Here is a 25,560-nt window from a genome sequence, read left to right on the forward strand (position 1 = left end):
GCTGCCTCAAGCACTGACCTGGACAGTCCAAATTTAAAACACTTCCTTCACATATATTATCATTTTTTAAATGATCAATCGTCTGTTAATGCAGTGGTGATAGTTGTATTTCATCCTACAGCTTGAGGTCATCACTTTTAGTGCTTAAGCAAGACTTGAAATATATTTTTGGATTAATGTATTCACAACATTTGAATGCTACACCATGCTATCTGTAGTTTTGTATGAACTAAGTTTGTCTGTCCGCAGTGACATTTGAGGATAAGAAGAGGGAAAACTTTGAGCGAGGGAACCTGGAGCTGGAGAAGAGACGTCAGGCTCTGCAGGAGCTACAGAGGAAAGAGCAGGAGCGACTGGCTACTATCGAGAGAGAGGAGCAGGACCGGAAGGTGATGATACTGATCCCTCATTTTCATACTATCTGCTCATTGTACCATTGTCCTTGTACCAGCCACATTCTCTCATGTCTTTAAAACACATCAGTTCATTATTTAGATTAATTAGTGTTGAAACTAGGATGAACCTTTAAAAGAAGAAGGGTAACCAAAACAAAATAAGAGCTTTTCATTCTGTTTGCTCACGTTTGTTCTCATTCTTTCAGGAGCGTGAACGTCTGGAGCAGGAGAGGAGACGACAACATGAATTGGAAAAGCAGCTGGAGAAACAGAGAGACCTGGAGAGGCAGAGAGAGGAGGAGAGACGCAAAGAGATCGAGAGGAGAGAGGTAAAGAGAAGAGGAAATGACTCAAATAGCTGCATCTTAATTGAGTTGATGTTCAGCTGCTGCAGCTGTGTAATTTCATTTGTTGCAGACTTCTGAGAGACCTATCTCTCACCCCCCACCAACTACTTCACTTGTTAGCTCTTACACTCCTGCAGCAGGTGGCTGGCTGTATATAACGACATGTATATTATAATATGATGTGAGGCAATCTGACCTTGCAGTGGTTTTTGTAGTTTGTAACATTTTGGTGTTTGTGTGCGTGTGTTTAATTTGTTCAGGCTGCTAAACGTGAATTAGAGCGCCAGCGTCAGTTGGAGTGGGAGCGTCAACGACGGCAGGAGCTTCTGACTCAGAGGAACCGAGAGCAGGAGAGTATCGTGCTGCTCAAAGCCAGGAAGAAGACCCTGGAGTTCGAACTGGAGGCTCTGGTAATGAAACACCAGCACCCACAACGAGTTACATAATTAAACATGCTAGTGGACTAGAGAATATATAATAAATGGGCTTGTACAATTATTCTCGAAACCTAACAACATGGCAAACTGCATGTTTCTGTCGAGGCGGATTAGTATGAACTGCTGCAAATAGACTTAAAGAAGTCAGCCTATCACAGAAGGTTGGTCTTGGTCTGACAATGTCATGAACGTTTCACACAAGATAAACCAAAAGCAATCAGACAGTGCCAACAGGAAGAAATGAAATGGCTGACAACTAATTCTGTCTGCAACCCAATACTTTGTACATACATCTGCAGAAACCTGATAGTATATTCCATTTTGCATTTCCCCTTCCCATCCTCCAGAATGATAAGAAGACCCAGCTAGAGGGCAAACTGAAGGACGTTCGGTTCCGTCTGTCAGCTCAGCGGAGAGAGGTGGAACAGACCAATCAGACGAGAGAAACACGCATCGCTGAAATCACCCTGTTACAACAGCAGCTGCAGGTAGGAGAGCAAAACGTAAACCGTCAGCAGGTGAACACGGATAGGTCAGATAAACAAGTGTCACAGTAATGACCAGTTCACGCAGTACAATTCTCATCAAGGATTTTGAATAAGAAAATGGAATTGACTATGTGATCCTTATGTTAACCTTCCTGCTGTCCAGGACTCACAGCAGTGGCTCGGGAGGCTAATTCCTGATAAACAGTGTCTCAACGACCAGTTGACACAGGTTCAACAGAACAGCTTGCACCGTGAGTACTACACACGCCCACGCTCAACACACACTACTTCACATTGCTATGCTCATCTCGCCGTGTTTTCAAGTTTTGTTTGTGATTGGATTTCTTTCTGACTATATCTGTGAATGATAATCCTGACCTCCATCTCTGTGTGTGTGTGTGTTCAGGTGACAGTCTTTCCTCCCTGCAGAAGGCTGTGGAGCAGAAGGAAACCAGCAGAGAGCAGCTACGAGAGCAGCTGAATGTTGTGGAGAGAGAGACGAGGGCCAAACTGCTGGAAATAGACGCGTTCAACACTCAGCTGAAGGTAAACACTCCATCAACCTGTGAATTAATGCAGGACAAAGAGACTAAAGCCACCTCGACAAGAGCTAAATGCATGTCCTAATCACTATGCAACCAAAGACACTATAGGCTGAATGTTAATGAAATAACATTGTTTGCTCACAGTTATTGTAGCTACTGGAGATACAGGCTTGAGTGACAGAGCAAAAATAAGTTAAGGCTTAAATCAACCCATGAAGAACAGTATAAAAATACTGGATATGAATCTAAAACCAGGTTACAATGAGGAAGGACTATACGCTCATTAAAAAGGCATCTTTTCCACGAGTGATGGTACTAAATTTGATCACTTAGGATGTCTTATTGATTTGTTTGTCAGGAAATCGTGCACGGTACTGCTATTATCACTAAAGTTGGAAGTTAGATTTTCTTCAAAGTTTGGTTAGCTGAGCTCCTGTGTTAAAACACATTTCCCTCTGTCACACCACTGATGTCTATTTAAGAAGTTAAAAGCTTTAACAATTTAATTTAAATATTTTAATAGAAATAAAGAATTCCAAAATACCTTATCCAAACTGCATGATAAAATGAAGCAGTAGTTTGTGCTTCTAAAATAAGTAGCACTTTAATTATTATATACTATTATTAATATAATAAAATTGGCCTATTACCTACCTTGCTAACCCAGTAATTGTTTTGCTAAAATCAGCTTTATGTTGACGTGTATTTTGTGCCTCTTAATGCTGATGTCTGCTTTAAAACAGAACTTGCTGTGCTTGGAGTGTGTTCAGTCAGCTGCTTCATGTCACCAACTATTTACTGTACAGAAAAGGAAGATGGAGATTGTCGTTATGTTATTTCTTTGGTTTGGAACTCAGCAGCTTGTTTATGTTTCATAGATCATCTGTTGTCAGCTGTTTTTCTTCCCATTGCTTCAGGACACAGCTTCAGGTCAAAGAGAGGAGAGTTTGGCCTTTGCTATATTTTAGTGTGGAAGACGAGGGAAAGAGAGGAAAACAACCAGAAATAAATACATTTTCTAATGGCCGATCTGAATGAAGCTGTTTCTTAGTGTTATTCAGTGTATTTGAGAAGAAAAGGGACGTGAGTTTTCTCCAGCCAAGTCTCAGTGGTGCAGCTCTTTGTTAAACGGAGGCACAGACCACTGAGATGTGAACTGTTTGACTATAACGCCCTCCGCCTTCCTTTCTGCACTTCCTCTCCCCAAAATCTTCTCTTTTCTCAATGCTGTGCCTCCTCTGTCCTTCATCAATCTGGGACTCTTCAATGCTCCTCCTGCCTTTACTCTGTCTCCACTTCACCGTCCTCCATGTGTTTCGTCCCGGCTTTTTCTTGACCGTTGCCATTGTTTCCTCCATAATCATATTCTCTTGTTTAATCTACTTAATAAACCCTTCCTTCTATAATTTCTACTCCTTTTATTTATCCCCTATTCTGGCATTTGGCTCCCTTGCCCATGCCAGTCTCTGTGTGAGTTCTATGCCAACCACTGTGCCAGGATAGAGGCCCTGCGACGCCAGCTTCAGGAGGAGCAGAGAGGGAGACAGGTAGAGCACACTGCCACCGCTGGACTGGGGTGGTACTGCAGGGGGGGGGGATATTATCAATTTACACAACAAGCATTCTGCATTTGATCTAAAACCTGGAGCACAGAGCAGTGTTTGCATCTGGGGAGGAGCAGCACTGATATCAGAGAAAGTAAAACGCTGTACGCCCTCTTGTCTCATCACTAACCTGCAAGCTTCAAGAAGTCACCTTAGTCTTTATCGTCTTAACACTTTCAAACAAGACATTTAAATTCCTGGTTTATGCAACTGACGCCAGTTTAGCTCGACTGTAACAGTCAAGCTTTGGATGGTTTGACTACTGACGCTCTACTGACCCTGGTGTGCTGTTGTTTCTGATCTCACAGGTCAGAGTCAGGCTACACCCACATGTTTTTAGTTTAAAAATGCATCACTGCTGCTGCGGTGACGTCTGCAGTCCAACCGCGTGAGTTTATTTGTTGCATTTGTGCATTGTTGACAATTAGCTTCCTGTTTAGACTGACGTGCACATGCTTAGCGTAAGTACAAATATATAAATGTGGGTGTAGCCTCTATAACACCTCTGCAAAGGAAGCCCGCGTTTCAGTATTAAATACACGCTAATCATTAAACATGTTAAAACCCAGAATAAAATAAAGAACTGAAAGTAAATGATATATAAATGAAGGAGGAAGGAGAAACATGTATTTGTATCTCACAGGGTATTTATTACAAGTATTTAGACAGGGCTTAATTACTGACCCCAAATACTGCAATAAATACATTAAAACCCTGAAATACATTTGGCCTCTGAGCTCTGATCTACTCTCCAGTGTAGACGGGTCAGTTTTAAAGGTTGCAGCAGCACGATACTCATCACAGTGAGTCACGAGGTCCTCGCCTTCTGTGAGTCATGTCTCTTCTCTTGTCTAATCCGTACTCGAGTCAAGAATTTAAATATTCCTCCGGCCTCCCGGAAAACGGTTGAATTATATTTCCAAAGTAAATATTTGACTTCCACCTAAGAGGTGACATCAATCTACTGTTGAATACACACGAGAAAGATTTAACAAGTCTCCAGGAAAACTCTACTGACCTTATCTGTCTGTGAGTGTGTGTCTGTGTCTGTAGAGTGGTTGATACTTTGTGTGTGTTTATATGTGTGTGTGTGTTTCAGTGCCAGGAACAGGGACAGCTACAAGAGTGTGTGTCAGCCGTCAGGGTGTGTCTGGCTCGGCTAGACTACATTATACAGGTCCACACAACTACCCAGCCCACCGGCCTCGCCCCCCCCCCCTCTTATTCCACTTTTTTTATCTAACTTACTTCATCCTTTTTTCAATCTCTTTTCTGAAACCACCCCTTCTTCACTTTCTCCTCCTTTTTCTTCTCAACTTTTCACCTGTTCTGTCTTCTGTCTCCCTTCCTCCTGTTTTGTGCCCCATCTTAATTCGCCCGACTGGTGTTAGCTCACACGCTTTCGTAGATGAAGCAGTACGCAGTTGTGATGCTAAGCTAGCAGCCACGCAAGGTATAGCCAGTGTTCTAGCTTAGGTGAATTTATATAATGCTACTGTCTTTATGCTAGCAGAGAATGTTTCAGCCATACAAGGTCTGTGTTAGGTGTGTGTGTTAGGGGTGTGTGTGTGTGTGTGTGTCCTCTTCTTCCTGTTGCAGGTCCTCTGTCAGTCTCTTCTCTCTGATTGGCTTGTAGGGTTCCTCAAGTTGGTTGTTTGGCTGAAACACGACGGCTGCCTTGCTATAGTAACAAGAGTGGTGTTCTAATGGCACAGCTGGTTGTCAGAACTCTTCCCCCCCCCCCCCCCAACACATCCTGTACCCTTCCTCACCCCCATACTTTTGTTTATTGTTCACCTCTAACCCCTCCCACAAACATCCTGGGCCTTGTGCAAGCTTCGCCCCCCCACCGTGACCGGAGCCTTGTGTTCGAGGCCATCCCAACCTCCCGTAGTTATAACCCCCCCCCCCCCCCATCCTGCTGACACCCCAAGGGTCGCACTGGAATCAAATCCTGCTCACACAGAGAAACCAGAGCTGCACTGAACACACCAGAAACCGAGAGGGAGGAAGTCAGTTGGGATAAAGAGACTTTTACTGGATCACTAGTTACTCATTATTTGCCCATTGTTCTTTTCTTGAGAAGTTCATTTACCGAGCAGCTTCACTGTCTGTCACAGGACTCGTTGTTCTTCTTGTCCCTGGCGACAGTTGTTAGTGGTTCTGGCTGGAAGTTAGGGGTCGTTGTCAGGCTGCAGATTGAATCAGACGCCTCCCTGATCTGAAGAATCCATAAATGATGCCAGTTCAGTTTGAGGAGATCCAAAAAAATTCTCTAAAGTTATGTGAGTCTCCGCGAAACAAGATGTTGATATAAGCTTAGTTTAGTCATATTTGTGTCCAAGCTGCTGATATGACAGTTGAGATTTTTGTATACGTTTGTGCTTCTTTCAATCCTTCGAAGAACCATCAGCCATTTCCTGGACAGACAGACTTGCTAGACGTGGACAGATTAGAAAGAAATTACCTTTTGTTTACTGTGTCACACCACTTCAAGACTGATGTGCATCAATGAGCTCCTTGATTGGACATTCAATTATTCACCATGGTAACCAACAGCGACGTTGCATCACCTCAGTGAAGGGGCGGAGCTTGCCTTGATCACCTGACTAATACTCGCTGCTGTTGCTGTTGATGTTGTTGTTTGGTGTCGATGGTAACCCGTAGCATCCGACCCCACCGATCCTCCACTTCCTCCTCACCGCTGTTCCTTCCTGTATCCCATGATGCTTTGCAGGAGCTGCGGGAGATCCACAGCCGGCAGCAGCGACATAGACAGAGAGAGCTGGAGGGAGACACACACTCACTGACACACACACACTCTCACATACACACTCCGATCGAGAGGCAGTCTGCGGAGCTGCACGAGAGCAGGTAAGAACTTTATCCGTGTTATTTTATTAGAAGTGTTGTTTTTCAGTGTCCACCAGGGGGTTCATCTTTCCCCATCGTGCTGCAGGTTGTCTTCAGACGAAGGTGTGAGCTGGAGGGATGATGAAGCAGGAATGTCTGCCCCCGATCCTCCGAGCCCATCCTCCATCTCTGCACCTGACGCCTGGCTGAACAGAGTGACCCTGGAAGAGGAGGAGAGGAAGAGGAGAGGGCTGGAGGAGGAAGAAGAGGGCCGGAATAGTGCAGGGTCGGTAGAAGAGTTGGAGGACGAGGGAAGAAGCAAGAAGGACATGCAAGATAAATTAAGCAAGCTGTTCGGCCAGCCGGCTGATCCCTGGGGCTCATCAGGTGTGTTGAAGTGTGTGTCTGCATGAGGATTAGCACAAGAGAAGTTGATGTCCAGAGTTTAAGCTGGAAATCAGGACCCATGTTTTAGGTTGTCCGCACAAGTAGAGATCATTGTTTTGAGTGAAAAGATATAATTCATAAAGGAAACTCCTGCAAACTTTCATCTAAACTGAATGAGATGAGGTCTGAGTGTTATCGCCAGAAATGTTAACCGTGTTGTCTTATTTCCTTTCCTTTAGGAGATATGAAGGTTTAGAGATTTTTGTTGTAGTAGTTTGTGTTATTTTTGGAATTAAAAGTCAGTCAATTAAAAGTCAATGCATTATCTATTGCTTAATGCTTTTCTGATTTAATACAGTTTATCTGACCTATATCATTATGAAATTAATGTTGAAAATGCCATTTAGCGACTCATATATCTTTTTTCGCTGGTTTGACAGTATTAAAGTAGTGTACTTCTTTTTATTTAGATTTTTAAAAGTGTTTGATTTAACTCAGTGAACGCTGTAGAAACTCTGCTCTGATATCTCTGTTTATTCTCTGTATTTGCAGTGGAGAAATCTCCAGGACCCAGTCTCTTTGACCAGAACACAGTCGCCAGCGGCTTCGACCAGCATCAGCCGCCGCAGTTTCAACCGCCGCAGCATCAGCCGCCGCAACATCCACCGCAGCATCAGCATCCCCAGCAGCAGCCGCCGGTGAAGGTGGTGTACTACAGGTCTCTGTACCCATTTGATGCTCGCAGCCATGATGAGATCAGTATCACTCCCGGAGACGTCATCATGGTATGTAGAACGTACTCATGATGATCATGATGATGATGATGATGATGATGATGATGAGAAAGGCTTTGTGAAAATGTGCAGATGCCACCACATTTCTGTTTAATGACTTTACCTCAAATAAGTTTACATGCAGCCTTAAGGTCTCACGTACAAACAGTATTATGTGTGTATACCATAGACCGTAAATAAAGGTGGACGATGCGTCTCCACTTCCTCTCACCATCCAAAATGTCCCGGGTACGAACGCTTCCATCTTGCACTGGTGCTACCTAGAATGACATACTAAGATGATGTCCCATCTGCTAACATGGAGGAGAGGCTGGGGCTTCATGGCCTGTACTGGAGCCAGCAGAATGCAATCAAGATCTTATGGTCTCACATGTGGTGGCTGACATGTCGTCCATCTTTAAGTGCAGTCTGAGTTCTATACGTGTAATCAGATTTATATCGCCTCTTTCTAATGTATGTGTGTGTGTGAATGTGTATTAACTGTCTCTTCTCTCCTCTGCTGTGCAAACTGAAGGTGAAGGGGGAATGGGTAAGTTCTCGCTCCCCCCCCCGCCCAGTGTTGTGCCTCCACCAATCATAAGCCAGCACTCATCTGAACTCCTGGTGTCATGTCGTCTCCATGTGCATTCATTTGACAGCGGATGAATGTGTTGGCTTTCTATTTAATTTAATCGTCATTTCAGTCACGTGTGTAAATGTCGTTGAGCTTGTTTTGTTTTCACAGTTTATATCGTTTAACTAAATAAATACAAACATTCACCGACTCTCTACCTCTATGAGTATAAAGTCAATATTATTTGACCATCATTGTTGCAACTTCTATTACAACGGAGTGAAGCTGGGGCTCATCCAGGTTTACTGCAAAAGAAAACCTCAGCAGTTGAACACAAACAACTTGTAGTGGACCTTTAATATGAGACTTGCCCAATAAGTTCATATAGTAGCCCCTGCCACCAGGTTGCAGCCGCTAGCAGTGAAGTTCCATTCACAAAAAGTTTCTGTAATTACCTTTTATTTACACCCACATTTCTAAACAAGGGCCCAGGTTGAAGAATGTAGGAAAATCCTCTTTAAGTGGACAGAGTCAGGTTTTCAATATGAAGTTGATGATGACTAATTGAGTTCATAATCAGGATTGTTGGCTTGAAACAAAACAGCCTTGGAACCAGAGAACAACATTTACAAAAAAGAGGTCATTTGCAAAAGATATTGAGTTAATCATGTTTGTTATATGTTTGTTTTTCTCACTCCTCATCCACTAATTAGCTTTTTTTTACCTTCTTGAAAAGCTGCTGCTGTTGTGGACATTGTTGTGTCAGCACTTAGCTGTTGTACCGTGAATCTGAACACACGCCCGTCTCTGTGAGTTTGTGCTCCGGCATATTTATCTAAACCCCGCCCCTCTGCTCCTGCAGGTGGACGAGTCTCAAACAGGGGAACCCGGCTGGCTGGGCGGAGAGCTCAGGGGCAGGACGGGCTGGTTTCCAGCCAATTACGCAGAGCGGATTCCAGACAGCGAAGCACCGCTCAACCTCCGCGCCACCGCCTCAGTCACACCCACGTCTGCCCAGCAGCCAATGACAACGCCTCCTCCAGCACCTGGACACGCCCCCTCATCAGCATCCTCCGCCAACAGTAACTGGGCCGACTTCAACACAACGTGAGTCGTGTGATGTTGACATTATCACAGCAAGGGTTCATTGACTTAAGTTGTACAAAAGTATATATATATATATATATATATATATATATATATATATAATTGCGTTATACACTCTTTATTTTAAGCTTTTTTCCTAAATGACAAAATATGTGAAAGTAACATTACATATACTTCTATGAATGTGCTTAATAAAGGGATTTATTAGTTTTTCCACTGACTCCAGATTAAAGACACCTAATAATCAACCCGCAGCTATTTTATTAAATATCTATCATGTGGGTGTATATTTCCAGTTGGCCCTCTAATACAGCCAGCCAATCAGAGAGCGAGGGATGGGACGCATGGCCGACCTCTTCAACCAATCAGAATCCATCGCTCAGTGTTCCCTCGGCACAACTACGGCAACGCTCTGCCTTCACACCGGCTACCATGACGACCGGCTCCTCTCCCTCCCCAGTGCTGGGACAGGTAACTGGTCTGATTCTTAAGTTCTGGATCTAGATAGTGTGAATGTTTCTCCAACTGTGTTTCCCGTAGGAAGAAAATAATAATGCTGCAGTTTCTACATGAACGTCTGAACTGAGTGGTACTGTGGTTGTGTTTGTCAGGGGGAGAAGGTCGAGGGTCTTCAGGCTCAGGCTTTGTATCCCTGGAGAGCGAAGAAGGACAACCACCTCAACTTCAACAAAAATGAGGTCGACCAGAGTTCTTCCATCTCTCCACTCTTTTAATTGAACGTTTGTGTGTTTTTGTTTGTGTTAAATCCTGATTTCTGTTATCATTATTGTTTATATAGATAATAACAGTGTTGGAGCAGCAGGATATGTGGTGGTTGGGTGAACTGCAAACTGGACAGAGAGGCTGGTTCCCCAAAAGCTACGTGAAGCTCATCTCCGCCAGCGCGACGCCTCCGGTTGTTATCGCAGCACGCAGCAAAAACACCAGGTAGGTTTAAACATTGTGTAATAATCCTCAGTTTGATTTCACTCCCTACTTTCTCAGCTTTCTGTTTCTCATGTCTTGCTACAGCTCACATCATTTAAAGCCTCATTAAGGGAAGAATAACTACATATTTAGAGGCGTGACTTCCACTCCATGGACTTCTAAATTCTAGTTTGGACTGAGCCAGTAGCCAAATGATTTAGCCTGCAGAGTTTAAACTATTGTCTTTGTCAGTGACAAAACACTGTTTACAGAATTTGCCTGAAAAGATTTGTCAATCTCAGGAGGATTTTTGTTATAGTTGAAATGTTAGACTTCCACATTTCCTTGCCAAATTTTGCTTATTTTGTATTGTAAAACTAGAAAAAAAGCTTCCTTATAGTTTGAGTGCATCTTTCTCTTTTGTCTTCTAGTGAGTCCGGTGTATCAGAGAGTCCGCCCAATGGGAAGCGACCCTCCCCTTCCCCGACAAAACCCTCCGACTCTGGTGAAGGTGAAACATGCACATGTACATCTGTGTATATATTTGAAGTTTGAGGTGTTGAAGTGTCATTGACTCTGTCTTTGTGCTTCTGAACAGAGTATGTGGCCATGTACACGTACGAGAGCAGTGAACAAGGCGACCTGAGTTTCCAGCAGGGAGACGTGGTCATGGTGACCAGGAAAGAAGGCGATTGGTGGACAGGCGTAGTCGGCGGCAAAGCTGGAGTCTTCCCATCCAATTACGTTAAACCTCGAGACTCTGCATCAGATGTAAGAGGGAATTTAGATAAAGTGAGATTGGATAAGGATTCAGGAAATGTTTCCAACGACTCTAAACTCTATTTCTGTTTTTAGTCTTTGGGACCAGCAGGGAAGACGGGCAGCTTGGGAAAGAAACCAGGTGAGATCTCTCTTGCTCTCTGTTTCTGTTTTATTACCTGTCGTCTGATCTCTGCTTTCTTTCCTCGATGATATTGACATGTCGTTCTGCTTCTTCTTCTCTCCGTCCTTCTGTTCTGCAGAGATCGCTCAGGTGATCGCCCCCTACAGTGCTACAGGGGCAGAGCAGCTGACATTGGCTCCTGGGCAACTCATCCTCATCAGGAAAAAGAACCCAGGGGGCTGGTGGGAGGGTGAGCTCCAGGTACAAACTCTAATATATAAATATAGTATATAAAATAAATATAGTAGTTTCTTTTAAATTTCCAAGACATTACTAGCAACATGTTATTATATACATATATTATATTTGATATTTGTAGTTATTGGATGATGCAGACGCTTGTTGTGACTCACGACTCTTAACTGTCTTCTGGTTGGTTCAGGCTCGAGGGAAAAAGCGTCAAATAGGTTGGTTTCCGGCCAATTACGTGAAGCTGCTCAGTCCCAGCACCAGTAAGACGACGCCCACAGAGCCGACGCCTCCTAAACTGACTCCTGCCAACACAGGTACAGTCACACAATGGATTTAATTTGTTCACAGCTGTTTAAACCTTCTTATATGACTCTAAGAAGGTTTAATTTAGAAAATTATTTCTGTTAAACCAACAAAAGAGTCTCGGTGTCTTAGTTTAGATTGGTGGAGAAAGACAAAACAAAGTAAAGGTCCCAGGAAACTGGAAAAGGAAAGAATCCAATAGTTGACTATGAAACGATTATGAAATTCTTTGTGAATGTTGATAAAAAAAGAGAATAAGTGGGAACATTAACAATCTTTTTCTGTGGTCGTGAAGCTGTGTGTCAGGTGATCGGCATGTACGACTACCTGGCGCAGAACGACGACGAGTTGGCCTTCCTGAAGGGTCAGGTGATCACAGTGCTCAACAAGGACGACTGTGATTGGTGGAAAGGAGAGCTCAACGGGAGGGAGGGTCTGTTTCCCAGCAACTACGTCAAACTCACCACGGACACCGACCCGAGCACGCAGTGTGAGTGCACAGACACACACACACTCGCACACACTATGCCACGTCCGTCACAAAACACTGCACATCATGTACTAAAACCAACATACTCTCAGTTTAACACTAAAAACGCACACTCTCTTCCTCACGTACACACACACACATGCACACACACACACCCCAGAGCCAGGTGGGGAGATGCTGTCCCTCTCTCAGTCTTTGGCCCTTAAGTTGGTTTTGCCTTTGACCTTTCACCTTGACACTCCTTTGGGCCTCTTTGAAAACCTACCGTTCATGCACCACCTCTGGGTGGTGTGTGTGTGTGTGTGTTTGTATGGTGTGTATGTGCATGCATGAGTGTGGATAAAGTGTTTCCTCTCTTCCTGCATGTGTTCCCTCAGCATGATTCTTCATAAACTCAGAAGTTCTAGAGCAGAGAACAGCGGCACTAACTGATCTCATGATCAACAGGATTGTGGGAAATGTTTGCACAACTTAGCCACATTGTTTATCTGGAGAAAAATATAAAACAAAACAAAAAATATACTTAATATAAGATTTGAGCTGGGTAGTAAATTGAAATTATAATTAATACTTTCAGATAAATCACAATGTGATTAAATGACCAAATTATCTAATTGTTCTACAAAACTAATCCAGGAAAGACAAAAAACTTAAGTTGATGAATTCTTCAAAACACACAATGTGTGTAATATCGTACAAATGATGAACTTGATAAGAAGTTTCTCTAAACGCTCATGTCAGTGATTATAAATCAATTATTGATTCATAAATTGATGGTTAAACAACTTGAAATTGATGGTTAAACAACTTGAAAAGTGATTGCAGCACAAACCAAGGACCGTTATTTAGATATTTGAATTACATGTCAGTTTAATACATTGAGGGTTGCTCATTAAACACATTTTGACTTTTGATCAATCTGGTGTCTTTTCAGCTCAGTGCATAAACAGCACGTCTGCTAAGACCCTTTAAATTCACAGTTTAAAATTCCTGCTGACACGTCACCTGCTCTAGATCCTCTGCTTCTACGCTAGATTAGACCACACCTCCACACTCTCTGTCTTGCTGCACGCCCCGCCCACCTAGCACCCGATTGGTTGTTGTTGTTGGTGTTGTTGTTTTGTTTAGTTGTTTTTGTTGATGTTGTTGTTGTCGTCCTCTCTCTAGGATCATATCATTACCCAGAACCCCCCTCTCCTCAAAGCCCTCAAAGAGACCCACTAGGCCACGCCCACTAGGCCACTCAACCAATGGGACAGCTCCAAGAGGTCACATGACCCGGAAATGGCGACTCTCCACCAATAGAAGCCAGAGAGAGAGAGAGAGACAGACAGACTGTAACGTTAAAGCGCCCTCTGGTGGCGAGAACTCTGTCTATGCATGGCTCTGACTGGACTTGGCCAAACTCTGTTTATCTGAGGCTCTGGCTCCAAACAGCACGGTTCAACAGGAGGGAGATCAATAGTCAGGACACCTCTCGAACTCTCCTCTCCTCCTCCTGCTCCTCCTGCTCCTCCTTTTCCTTCTCTTTCTCTTCTATTCTGTTTCCCCCTCTTTTCTTCCTGTCTCTGTCGGTTAAAAGGTGCTAAGTTAAGAAGGGAAGGAAGACAGGAGGAGAGGAAAAGAGGAGACGAGACTATTGATCTCCTTTCTCCCAGATTGGACTGATGTTTTAACTGTATACACACTCACACACACACACAAACACACACACATTTACAAGTATTAACACACATGAACACACATGTTAGCTCGTTAAGTGGATAGTGGGTCATTTTGTGGCTTCATGGGAGAATCTGTCATTAGCTTCAGCTCATCCCTCCCCCCCTTTTTTTTTTTAACAACACCCCCATTGGTTCAGCAGCTTCATTCAACCTGTCAGTCAGAAGTGCTGGCCCCGCCCCACACTAACCCCTCCCCCTCCCACAGCTTCACAGAAAGACCCACTATCTGCCGGAGGACGAGTCTCAATAAAGTCTTTCACTCTCCTCTCGTCACCTCTCCTCCTCTCTTCCTTAATGCCAAAGACTCCTTCCTCCTGCTTCCTTGTCTCCTCTCTCCCTCTTCCTCCCTCTCATGTATACACACTAATGAAGGACAGGAGAGGAGAGAAAGAATTGAGACACGTCCAGTAGCAGTCACAGGCTTTTTAACTTCACACCCCCCCTGCTGCTGCCGCGGCTGCTGTTCCCCTCTATGGTGTCACAGTCTCCTCTCGTCCTTCTGTGCTCGGCGAGGAGGCATAGAAGGGAGCGAGCAGCTGGAATGGGACGCGGCCCGTAGCTCGGGGCTGTAACTGCTTAGCAAACGAGCTAACCTCACGTCACAAACACAAAATACAATGAGGTACTGAGTTGGGAGTCTGCACATGTCCACACACACACAAAAACACACACACAGTGATAATGTTTTAATCCGTCGCAGTTTAACACTCTAATTATGTATTAACTTTAAATGAACCGGTTTATGTTCTGTTGTTGTTGTTTTTCTGTTTGTTTGTTTACATGTTTATTGTTTTATCTGTTGCTATGATGATGAGATGCTGTCACACTGTTAAACACACCCACATGACTCGGGACAGATTTGGTACTCAACACGTAGAGGTGGAAGGACTTAGGTCATTTCAGGTAAACAAGTAGCGTCACTCGTTCTCTCTCTTGCTCTGATATTTAACAAACAGACCTGAGAGCAGCCTAAATCTTCTCGTATCAAATATCAAACTATTCCTTTAAACTGTTATCGTTCTGTTTTACAAGCTAGTGAAACTTTGAAGTAGTTTAAACATCATCATGTTAAATCTTTAATACTGTGATTTCATATTATTATCATCACCAAACTTCACGCGCGATGATTTAAAGTTGACGCTTGGTCCCCCCCCCCCCCTTCAATGCAAACCTACTGTATCAAACCTATCAACCATCATTTGAGTTCAGTCGCTGAGGCTCAGGAGCCAATCACACGTGAAGTGATCTCGTATGAGGAAGGACGTCACCGGTGGTCACTGCTCTGTTGCTTTTCACGTCACACGTTTGATTCCGCGGCGTCTCGTTCACCTGCACCTCAGATCCAACACTTGTCCATTTGTTCAGCACTGAATAAGACAAACAGACACACGTCATCTCTTCAGAGCCTGAGAACCTCAGAGGTCATATTTAATCCTGTCGTGTTAAACAGAAACTTTACTCTCTCAAACCGTTACCATCACCGTTAGCATTCTCTTTGTTCCCATAGCAACAGATGAGTATTATAGTGGTTGCCATATCAGACTTGTGTGTTTTTATTTTATTTGTTGTTTATCCAGATGACAGTATTGTGATTTTAATGTTTACCCTCAGAAATACAAACGAACGATTATTGAACTACGCAACGTTTTTATACAACAAGCAATAGAGTTATTATGATGATGATTATTATTATCAACTCGCTTGGATCCTATTGGCTCCTCCGTGTGTCAGTATTGGAGGTGAAGTGCTCTGATTGGTTGATAAGTCAAAGACCATCGGTTGTTGCACGAACTGACGTTCGAGGCCCTCGACCTCAAGATCGATCTTTTTGTCTTGTTTGTTTGTTCAGATCCTGGTTTTTCAGGGTCAGAGAATCTTGTGTTGATAACCGATGGTCGAGACTTATCGCCGTCAGAGCGAGTATTTTAGATTCAAACATAGAGCGACCTAAACCAGAGCCACGCTGATCCTCTACATTCTCTCATCTGCAGCCGTCGAGTTCAAACCATGAGCGCACTCGTTGTGGTTTCAGGTGGAAGCGGGACACACTTTACATTTAGAGCATTTTAACGTTTGCTTTTACCGTTTTCTTGTTTTATCCAATCACACGGCTCTGGTTTAGCTCGGTTCGATTAGTAAAGATCTGTATGGACTGTGCTTAACCTGCTAAATGGGGATTGGTCGATGCTTCTTATAAATAGCAACTCAGATGAATGGATTAACAGCCAAGCCAAATGTAACCAGACTGCTCTTGGTGTCAGTGCGTGCATGAATGAATGAGTGTGTGTGTGTGTGTGTGAGTGAGTGTGAGAGTAAAGCATGAATGAGCAGTTTCATGGACGTGAATGGTCAGATGGAAGCTCATAGGAATAAAAAAGGAAAAATGAATGAATTACATGTACAGAATGTCGTGCTGAGGTTTTACTGATGGAGGTTTTTTCTTTGATGAAGCGGTGAATGGTCCTGATGATTAAACGCTCTGAGACAGACGGCAGTCGACTGGCCTCGTTACTCACACAACCACAGACACACACACACACACACACACACACACATTTAAGAGGTCGTCACAATGACTTGCATTCATTTCTTTGAAAGTTTTTCCCTGAACCTCAAACTTACAATAGAACTCTTCTCTATGTTCATGTAGACGTGTTTGTCCCCTGATGAATCCTCACAAAATGACTATAAACAGATGAATGGAAACTAACATGAGTAATAGAAGTACACAGACACACACACACACACACACATTACGCTTTCTGTTTATCTAAAAGAATATTTTAAAATACCTTTAAATACTAAAAGTATAACATATGTAAATAGTGAGTCATATTACTTAAAGCTGCAGGAATTAGTGTTTTGTATTAACACTGAGTTCTTCAGATGTGAAAGTGGTGACGAGCCTGGAGAAAAGGTCTGCATGAATATCATGAATTCATCATTTTAAGTGTCAGTTATAACTTTTACTGTGTGTTGATGTTGACTTGTTGCATTATCATGCAGCCAAAAACCTGAAGGATACAACTTTAAAGTCAGAACAACAATAACGAAAACAGAACCTCAGCAAAAACCTGTCGACTCTTCATGTAATGTCACAGCAGCTCTTGTTGCCTCCGTCCTCTGACTGTTTATAAAAATCTAACCAGTCAATCAATTTTATAAACAGCTGCAAAGTGCAGACAAAAATGTGATGTGAAATAAATGATTAAATATTTCGAGGGCTGAGCAACCATTTTGGTATTTTATTGATATCTTTAATACTTTGGTCAGTAGGAGACATGACTAGGTCTTATAAGTGTTAAGCAATTGTTGTAGTTTTTTTAAGTAACATGACATTTAAAAAAAACTGTCTCCCCCTGTTGGTGGAGTGAAATGTTTCAGGGCAGTTACATGAAAATATCCAGAGAATCTATCAAATGTTTTTTCTGTCCCTGAAGAAAAACAGGAAGCTTTAAATTTAAATCAACAACTACTGATGTAAATATAAACTTTTATCTGACATTTCTCTGTCACACAAATGTATATACACACATATTCTGGAGATCGACAAACGTAACACACACACACACAATCCTCCAGACCCTCACTGTCTGTCCTCAGGTAAGTAGCTGCTAGTTAAGTTTGAATGCAGGTATAATATGAAAGTTTTTAACTTCTGTGTTTGAGGATGTTTCTTTGACACCTGTGCTTGTGTGTTTCTCTCTGTGTGTGTGTGTGTGTGTGTGTCTTTGTGTTTCAGGGTGCGCTGACCTCCACCTGCTGGACATGCTGAGTCCCACGGAGAGGAAGCGACAGGGCTACATCCACGAGCTGATCGTCACTGAGGAGAACTACGCCAACGACCTGCAGCTCGTCACAGAGGTAGCGGAAGAGCCTCATGCTCACAGACACACACACACACACACACACACACACGCACACACATATACACCACACTAACTGCAGCTTGGGAATCTTGTGTAACGATTCAATATGAAGACGCACAAACAAAAGGCTGAATTAACGGGAAACAACTGATTCCTCACTGTGACATTTGACGCAGCCTTATAGTTGTACCTTTATTGATATATATGTGTGTGTGTGTGTGTGTAGATTTTCCACAAACCTCTGCTGGAGTGCGAGCTGCTGACGGAGAAGGAAGTCGCCATGATCTTCGTTAACTGGAAGGAGCTCATCATGTGCAACATCAAACTGCTCAAGTGAGACGAGAAAACACACAGAGTGACACACAAACACACACACACACAGAGTGACACACACACTAACACACATGCACTTATTTCAACCACATTTTGAAGATCAGCCTGGACTCAATCTTTTAAAGTTTTGCCATTTTAAAAATTTAGATAAAAGTCTAAATGTGGAGTTTGGCACCGACTTATTATCTCGTTCCTCCTATTTCTAAAATATAACTTGGGTTGAAACAGTGCGCAACATGTAAGTAGATTTTGATATATTGATTAATATTTGTTCAGTCGTACACACACCACACGTCCTGACTTTACTCTGCAGAAGCTTTAGAATGAAATGTCCCCAGAGACCAAACTCCTCATCCTCCCCTCGTCTTCCCCTCAGAGCTCTGAGAGTGAGGAAGAAGATGTCAGGAGATCGGATGCCGGTGAAGATGATCGGTGACATCCTGACCAATCAGCTGCCTCACATGCAGCCCTACATCAGGTCCAGCCTCTCATCCGACTGAGTCTTTTCTCTCCATGTGCACAGTTTGATATTAATGTCACTGATGTCTTCTTTTATCTCTCTCTCTGTGTGTGTGTGTGTGTGTGTGTGTGTGTGTGTGTGTGTGTGTGTGTGTGTGTGTGTGTGTGTGTGTGTGTGTGTGTGTGTGTGTGTGTGTGTGTGTGTGTGTGTGTGTGTGTGTGTGTGTGTGTGTGTTCAGGTTCTGCTCGTGTCAGCTGAACGGAGCGACGCTGATTCAGCAGAAAACAGACGACAGCCCTGAGATCAAAGATTTCCTCAAGGTATAAAACCCAATAGATCATTATCTGAGTTATTATCTGAGGTCATCATGCAAACAGAAACTATAATTATACAGTTAGCAGGATGAGGATGAACCCAGGATTCTGTTCTGTTGTGGTAAATTGAAAGAATCAGTGATTAACCGGTGTTTTAAATGTGTCCTCTCTCTGTCAGAGGTTAGCCATGGACCCCAGGTGCAAGGGGATGCCTCTGTCCAGTTTCCTGCTCAAGCCCATGCAGAGAGTCACCCGCTACCCGCTCATCATCAAGAACGTACGTGCAGCACACACACAATCATACAACACACATACATGAGTGTAGGCGACCGACAAATGAAAGGAAAAAACGTTTTTAATCTTTGAGTCTCGACTGAAGAGCTGATTCCTCCACAGCATCTTCCACTGTGTGTTGTTTTGATGAAGGCGAAGAGCTCTTCATCAGTTTCACAGTGACCCCTCGTTTCCTCTGGTTGAGGCCTTGGGAACTGAGTTGTGTGTAAACTTTTAAAACTACCAGTAAACTCCCAACTTTTCTCCTTAATGGTTTTTCTGTTATCCATCGCAGACGTTAGAAAACACTCCGGAGTCTCATCCCGACCACAGTCACCTGAAAGCTGCTCTGGAGAAAGCAGAGGAGCTGTGTTCACAGGTGAGACACGCGTGTGCTTAACATGTTAACAGGAAAAACAACGCTACCTGAGTATTTATCAGTTGTGTTGATTTCTCTGCGTTTGTGTGTTTTCAGGTGAACGAGGGCGTCAGAGAGAAAGAAAACTCGGATCGTCTGGAGTGGATTCAGGCTCACGTTCAGTGTGAAGGCCTGTCGGAGGTGACACACACACACACACACACACACACACAGAGACACACACACACACACACACACGTCTAATGAATACTAATTATCATGTTTGACTGTTAGAGACTGAAATATGACTTTGTCTGAATCCTATGATACTAAGTGTTTCTCTCTCTCTGTGTCTGTCGTTCAGCAACTGGTGTTTAACTCGGTCACAAACTGTTTGGGTCCCAGGAAGTTTCTCCACAGCGGGAAACTGTTCAAAGCCAAAAGCAGCAAAGAGCTGTACGGCTTCTTGTTCAACGACTTCCTGCTGCTGACTCAGGTGAGGAGCAGTGTGTGTGTCTGTGCGTTGTGTGTCTGTGCTTGTGTGTGTCACTGAGAGAACGCCCGTCTTTATCTCTCTCTCTCTCCCCAGGTCACCAAGCCTCTGGGCTGGTCCGGCTCAGACAAAGTTTTCTCATCAAAAACACACCTTCAGTACCGCATGTACAAGACGGTGAGAACACACAACTTTTTGTAAATGTTTCTCTTTTCATAATTCCTCTCACATTCTGGCTACGTTTTGTGTTTAATTGATCCTTAATTGAATTTTCTAATATTCAAATCTGAGTCTGAAACCTGCAGGTATGGTGCTGCCTCAGTGTATCTGATGTTATCGTCTCTTTCAGCCGATCTTCCTGAACGAGGTTCTGGTGAAGCTGCCCACGGACCCGTCAGGAGACGAACCTCTGTTCCACATCTCCCACATCGACCGGGTCTACACGCTCCGAGCCGAGAGCATCAACGAGCGGTGAGACTCAACCTCAGCGCCGAGATCTGGACCACAACAAAACAACAGTTGTCTCCCTATGTCTGTGTTTGTTTTTGATTGTGTGATTTGTGTGTCGGTGCAGGACGGCGTGGGTTCAGAAAATCAAGGCAGCGTCGGAACTCTTCATCGAGACGGAGAAGAAGAAGAGAGAGAAGGCGTATCTAGGTAACTTTATATTCTCAGATTGAAGGTTTGGATTAAAGATGCTGATCCTTAAATAACATGAAAGTCACATTGACCAACGGGGTTTTTACTTTGAATTATGTTATATTTGATTGAATCCTTCTCTCACAACTTACCTAAGATTCTAAGCTAACAACAAGGGAGTCTTCAGGGAGGAAGCATCATTATCTTTGTATTTTTACATGTGATTTAAGTGTTTTATGGAGAAATGCTGCATTGCTATATTGGAAAAAAAATATCCACATTCATTTTGTATGCGATATAAAATAGGCATTCCATTTTCTTTTATGTGGTATTAAAATATATTACATTTTATTAAGTGTACCTAAGTCAAAGCCATTAGAAACACATTGAGTAACAGGTGGTTTCCCTGTGTCTCAGTTCGCTCTCAGAGAGCCACAGGGATCGGTCGGCTGATGGTCAACATCGTGGAGGGAATCGAGCTCAAACCCTGTCGCTCTCACGGTACGCCCACACACTCCTCTAGCTCAGGGTCCTTTGACACTGGTTAGAAAAGGTTGTGTCATCCTCAGCTGATGAATTCCTGTTTGTCTCTGCAGGTAAAAGTAATCCATACTGTGAGGTGACCATGGGCTCCCAGTGCCATATCACCAAAACATTACAGGTAGGACTGTGGGCCAGTTACTGGTTACTGAGTTTTCTAATGATTTAACAATGTTCCTCCTCCTTCACTTTGAGAGTCTGATGAGAGAAAGATGTCAAATAATATAATGAGCTCAGTCGAGGCATATTTCCCAAACAGGACATTTCACTGTTTAATTAAACGGCTTAAATCGATGTTGTATTATTTGGTGAAGATTTACATTATGATAATAATTACTGGAGCGTTTACTCTCAGTGGTTTAATGAATCAGAACTTGTCTGTGGGCTCTTCTCTCTCTGTAGGACACGTTGAATCCGAAGTGGAACTCCAACTGTCAGTTTTTTATAAAGGACCTGGAGCAGGACGTCCTCTGCGTCACCGTGTTCGAACGAGACCAGTTCTCCCCCGATGGTCGGTGATACTCAGACCCTGATTCAAAAGATCTTCCCTCAGATTAAACGTCTTTATCGGATATCTTCATCGTTGTTGTCTTTGTCCCTCCAGACTTCCTGGGCAGGACCGAGATCCGGTTGGCTGAAATAAAGAAGGATCAGGGCTCTAAAGGACCAATCACCAAGCGGTTGCTCCTGCACGAGGTTCCCACAGGAGAGATCGTCGTCAGGCTGGACCTCCAGCTGTTTGAAGAACCCTGAACCCAGAACAGGACCAGCACGGACTGGTCTCCAGGGACTGGGGCTGGATTGGACTGGACTGGTCTGGATTGTGTTAGTCTGGTTCACTTTCTTAGTGCTCAGAGGCTGTTAGGAGGAAGCTGAGGAAAGATTTCAATTACTGTCATTTACCAGTTAAATATTAGATTTCTAGTTTCTGAAAAGTCTTAAAAATCTTTTGACTCAGTTTTTAAAAAGATTTAAAACTTCACGTGAGTCTGATAAAACAGTGGATTACGATGCAGGCGTCTTTTTGATCCTGCTAATAAATGATGTCATTATTTATGTTTATTACAGCTGGAAACTGTAGCCTAGAAGGTGGACAGTGATTGTCAGTTTGTTTTTAATTATTAATTTATGTAAAGTTATATTTAGGTCTTTATTGACAGGGAAGTTAACATGAGCCGGGTCGGAATCGAACCCACAGCCTCTGCAGGAGGACTCGCTCCTCTGTTATGATTTGTATTGGGTAATCTACCCCATTAAATGACATTTAACTGGTAAATGCTGCAGATTCTTCATTATAATTTTAAAATAACATCATAAAAAAACTAAAAGCTAGAAAAGACATTTAAACTGGATTTAAGAAATTAATATTGTACCTAAACTTGTGTGTCTTCTGTTTCTGAATCTCTTAAAATGTACATTCCAGGCCACAAAAGTCTTACACACTATAAGTGTTCATGTCTTAAGTTGTATTACTGGTCTTAAAAATTAGAGGAGAGTTCCATTAAGTAGATTCATACTGGGTTTAAATAAAGACAAACTTCCAGAAGCAGCAAGAAGGATGTTGCACTTCCAAGAACTTCAAATCTAAGACTTGTGTCTAGTCCAGTCCAGTCCAGTTTAGTCCAGTTCAGTCCAGTCCAGTCCAGTCCAGTTTAGTCCAGTCCAGTTCAGTCCAGTCCAGTCCAGTCCAGCTCTGTCGGCCTTCAGTCTGGTTCACGACAGTATTTGATCCAGTCGTCTGCCGGAGATCGGCCGGGTTCCTTTGTGTCATCAGACAGACTCTCCACTGACAATCCCAGCCCTCCTGCTTTGTCCCTACAAACCCCGAAACCCCTGTGTGTGTCTGTGCGTGAGTCTATGTGTGTGTGGGCGTATGTGTACATGAATGTGTGAGTGCATGTGTGTGTGAATGCCTGTAAGAGCGTTAAGGTGGACGAGCTAATTAACGGTACGGTTCAGTGTACATTTTATTTTTTATCGTACAACTCTCTCGGAGTCTTAGGGTCGAGTCTCAGCGTCGGGGTTCTGCATGTTAAAGGGACGTTGACATTTTGAATTTATGTACAGGTGCAATGAGAAAAGCTAACAATGCGAATAAGCTAAAACTACAGTAACACACAATACATGACGAGTGTCCGGTGTACACAAATTACAGACATGCCAAAATGTCCCTTTGTATGAATAATAATAATAATAATAGCGCTGGTGAGGATGTGGCTGACGCAGGGAAACAGGTTTGACAGCTAATTTAAATTGAGGTACTGTAAAGAAGAATGTCTTTGTTTTTATTTGATGTTGAACGCACACAGGGGTTCTAGCTCTATAGCTCTTCTGTCACGTGTTTTACCTCTGGTGTCACGTTGCCGTCACAGCAGGGAGGGAAATAACCCGACAGTATCCGAGGGGGCCCAGAGCCGGATCCATCGGGCCCCCCCCCCCCCCCCGAACACGCTATAGGTACCGCAGACGTGTATTTTATAGAAACGTCATTTCCACACGCTAACCATGAGATCGCTAAGTGTAGAAACATTTTACTGTGCGTCGGCACTCCCAGCACTTTCAAAACAGACGCAAACATTAGAGCAGAGGACACGACTAACATCGCACGGCGGCCATTTTGGATACTCAAAGCAGGAAACGTACCTGGAAGATTAGTAAATATAAAAGAGGAAGTGATGATCTTGTTGTCAATAAAAGACCCAAATTCTCTCAGTAGCCTCGACTGGATTTAAAGATGGACGACATGGCACCAGCTCAAAAGTGAAGCCAAATGATCTTGATAGCCCCCTAGTGGCAATTTGAATTTGATCAAAAACAGTTATCTTAAAAAATGTTTACTATCCAGCTTCGTACTCCTGGTGCCTTCATATCCGGTTGTGTTAGCTTGTTCGCTGATTTTAAACGGACAACAAATGTAAGACTTCACTTTTTTGCTTTAAGTGTTTATATTCATATCATTGTACTTGATTTCTTTCAAGTACACAAACTCAGGAGTCACTCTGAAGGCAGCGCTAATCCTCCACGCAGACTTTCCCCCGCCTGAGCGTTCAAAATGGCCGCTGCGTTCGCCAGTCAGACGACAGATACAATCCCAGTGTGTTCGCTCAGCAGAGTTGTATATATATACGTTAGTTAGTTAGCTAGCTACTCGGCCAGTTAGTAAATTTAGCTAGACGTTTTTAATTTAAGGCCACGGTTTCAGTCACGCGCTGGATTACCACGGAGACAACCTATAGTTACCTTTGTGACCAGTCACTGTCCAATCAGAGGTCAGCGAGGCCGGTCGCAGCATCTCGACAGTGGAGGAAGGTGTGAACGTATTTCCCCAGATTGAAGCTAACGATGAAGATGACGATGATGATGATGAAGGTCGTCCTCATCCCTGTCGACCCTGTACTGTTCTTACTGTTCCACCCGACCTCCTCTCCTCCCTGAAACCTAATCCAGTTTGAACCTGTTCTCACTGTCTATCTTCCAGGTTGTGTATAATACTACTGCTGATCTGAGAGTTAATATATGAGCGTGGGGGGGGGGGGGGGGGGGGGGGCGATGGAGACTGCTGTTAATTATCACTGTAGAAGATGATGTACGTTGTTGTCTTTCAATGTTCAGAATAAACTCCAGTTGGACCAAGATGGCGGCTGCTCTGCTTCTCTGATTATTACGTTTACACTCACAAGCAGGTGATGTCAGGGAGATGATTGATAAAGGTCCTGAGATGATTTAAGGAATAAGAAAGAAAACAAACTCATTTAGTTGTTTCAATCATTTTCTTAACTAATTAAAGCACATATATACTCATTACTACACAATATTTAAATAGGTCGTCTCTTCTTATAACATTGAGGCAGATCAATGTCCATAAATTGACTGAAGCAGATATTTTCATGACCTCAATGAGTCAAATTTCAATATTTAGTTTTCCATCAAAATGAAATATTAGTTTCAATCCTGCTAAAACAAGATGAATATAAAGCAGCTTTTCTTTCAACTTCAGTGTTTCCCAGTCAGAGTGAAGTCAGTCAGCTGTGTTCTCGCTGCAGCTTAGTGTTGTGCTACCACATGCCCTGAAGGGGGCGCTGTCTTTGAACGAGCTGCGTCAAAACAAAACACTGTGGTCAAGAACATGCTTAACAAAACCGGAAATCCAACCACTTTGGCCTTCAAAGTAAAAGCATCTTCCATAATCACC

At 43.3% G+C, this 25,560-nt stretch overlaps 1 protein-coding gene across 5 annotated transcripts in view; it reads left to right on the forward strand.

Moving 5' to 3' along the window:
• The window catches only part of itsn1 (intersectin 1 (SH3 domain protein)), a 36,277-nt gene extending 11,379 nt beyond the window's left edge, over positions 1-24,898 (forward strand). For 4 of the 5 annotated variants that reach the window (XM_053437064.1, XM_053437067.1, XM_053437066.1 and 1 more), the window contains exons 12-45: positions 250-389; positions 602-724; positions 1,003-1,152; positions 1,527-1,667; positions 1,831-1,918; positions 2,074-2,213; positions 6,554-6,690; positions 6,776-7,056; positions 7,609-7,841; positions 9,266-9,510; positions 9,807-9,981; positions 10,122-10,208; positions 10,310-10,458; positions 10,869-10,948; positions 11,036-11,208; positions 11,293-11,338; positions 11,460-11,581; positions 11,763-11,886; positions 12,171-12,365; positions 17,832-17,953; positions 18,185-18,291; positions 18,668-18,769; positions 18,990-19,071; positions 19,244-19,342; positions 19,634-19,717; positions 19,814-19,897; positions 20,061-20,192; positions 20,286-20,366; positions 20,539-20,660; positions 20,764-20,846; positions 21,246-21,329; positions 21,425-21,489; positions 21,771-21,879; positions 21,973-24,898. In XM_053437064.1, coding sequence (XP_053293039.1) covers positions 250-389; positions 602-724; positions 1,003-1,152; positions 1,527-1,667; positions 1,831-1,918; positions 2,074-2,213; positions 6,554-6,690; positions 6,776-7,056; positions 7,609-7,841; positions 9,266-9,510; positions 9,807-9,981; positions 10,122-10,208; positions 10,310-10,458; positions 10,869-10,948; positions 11,036-11,208; positions 11,293-11,338; positions 11,460-11,581; positions 11,763-11,886; positions 12,171-12,365; positions 17,832-17,953; positions 18,185-18,291; positions 18,668-18,769; positions 18,990-19,071; positions 19,244-19,342; positions 19,634-19,717; positions 19,814-19,897; positions 20,061-20,192; positions 20,286-20,366; positions 20,539-20,660; positions 20,764-20,846; positions 21,246-21,329; positions 21,425-21,489; positions 21,771-21,879; positions 21,973-22,121 — 4,334 coding nt within the window. In that variant the 3' untranslated portion in view covers positions 22,122-24,898. Of the gene's footprint in view, positions 1-249; positions 390-601; positions 725-1,002; positions 1,153-1,526; positions 1,668-1,830; positions 1,919-2,073; positions 2,214-6,553; positions 6,691-6,775; positions 7,057-7,608; positions 7,842-9,265; positions 9,511-9,806; positions 9,982-10,121; positions 10,209-10,309; positions 10,459-10,868; positions 10,949-11,035; positions 11,209-11,292; positions 11,339-11,459; positions 11,582-11,762; positions 11,887-12,170; positions 12,366-13,532; positions 16,580-17,831; positions 17,954-18,184; positions 18,292-18,667; positions 18,770-18,989; positions 19,072-19,243; positions 19,343-19,633; positions 19,718-19,813; positions 19,898-20,060; positions 20,193-20,285; positions 20,367-20,538; positions 20,661-20,763; positions 20,847-21,245; positions 21,330-21,424; positions 21,490-21,770; positions 21,880-21,972 lie in introns of those variants that run through there. The other variant, XM_053437069.1, reaches the window with a different exon arrangement.
• The last annotated feature ends 662 nt before the right edge of the window (positions 24,899-25,560 follow it).

This window comes from Pleuronectes platessa, chromosome 12, assembly GCF_947347685.1.
Source record: "Pleuronectes platessa chromosome 12, fPlePla1.1, whole genome shotgun sequence".
NCBI classification, from domain to species: Eukaryota; Metazoa; Chordata; class Actinopteri; order Pleuronectiformes; family Pleuronectidae; genus Pleuronectes; species Pleuronectes platessa.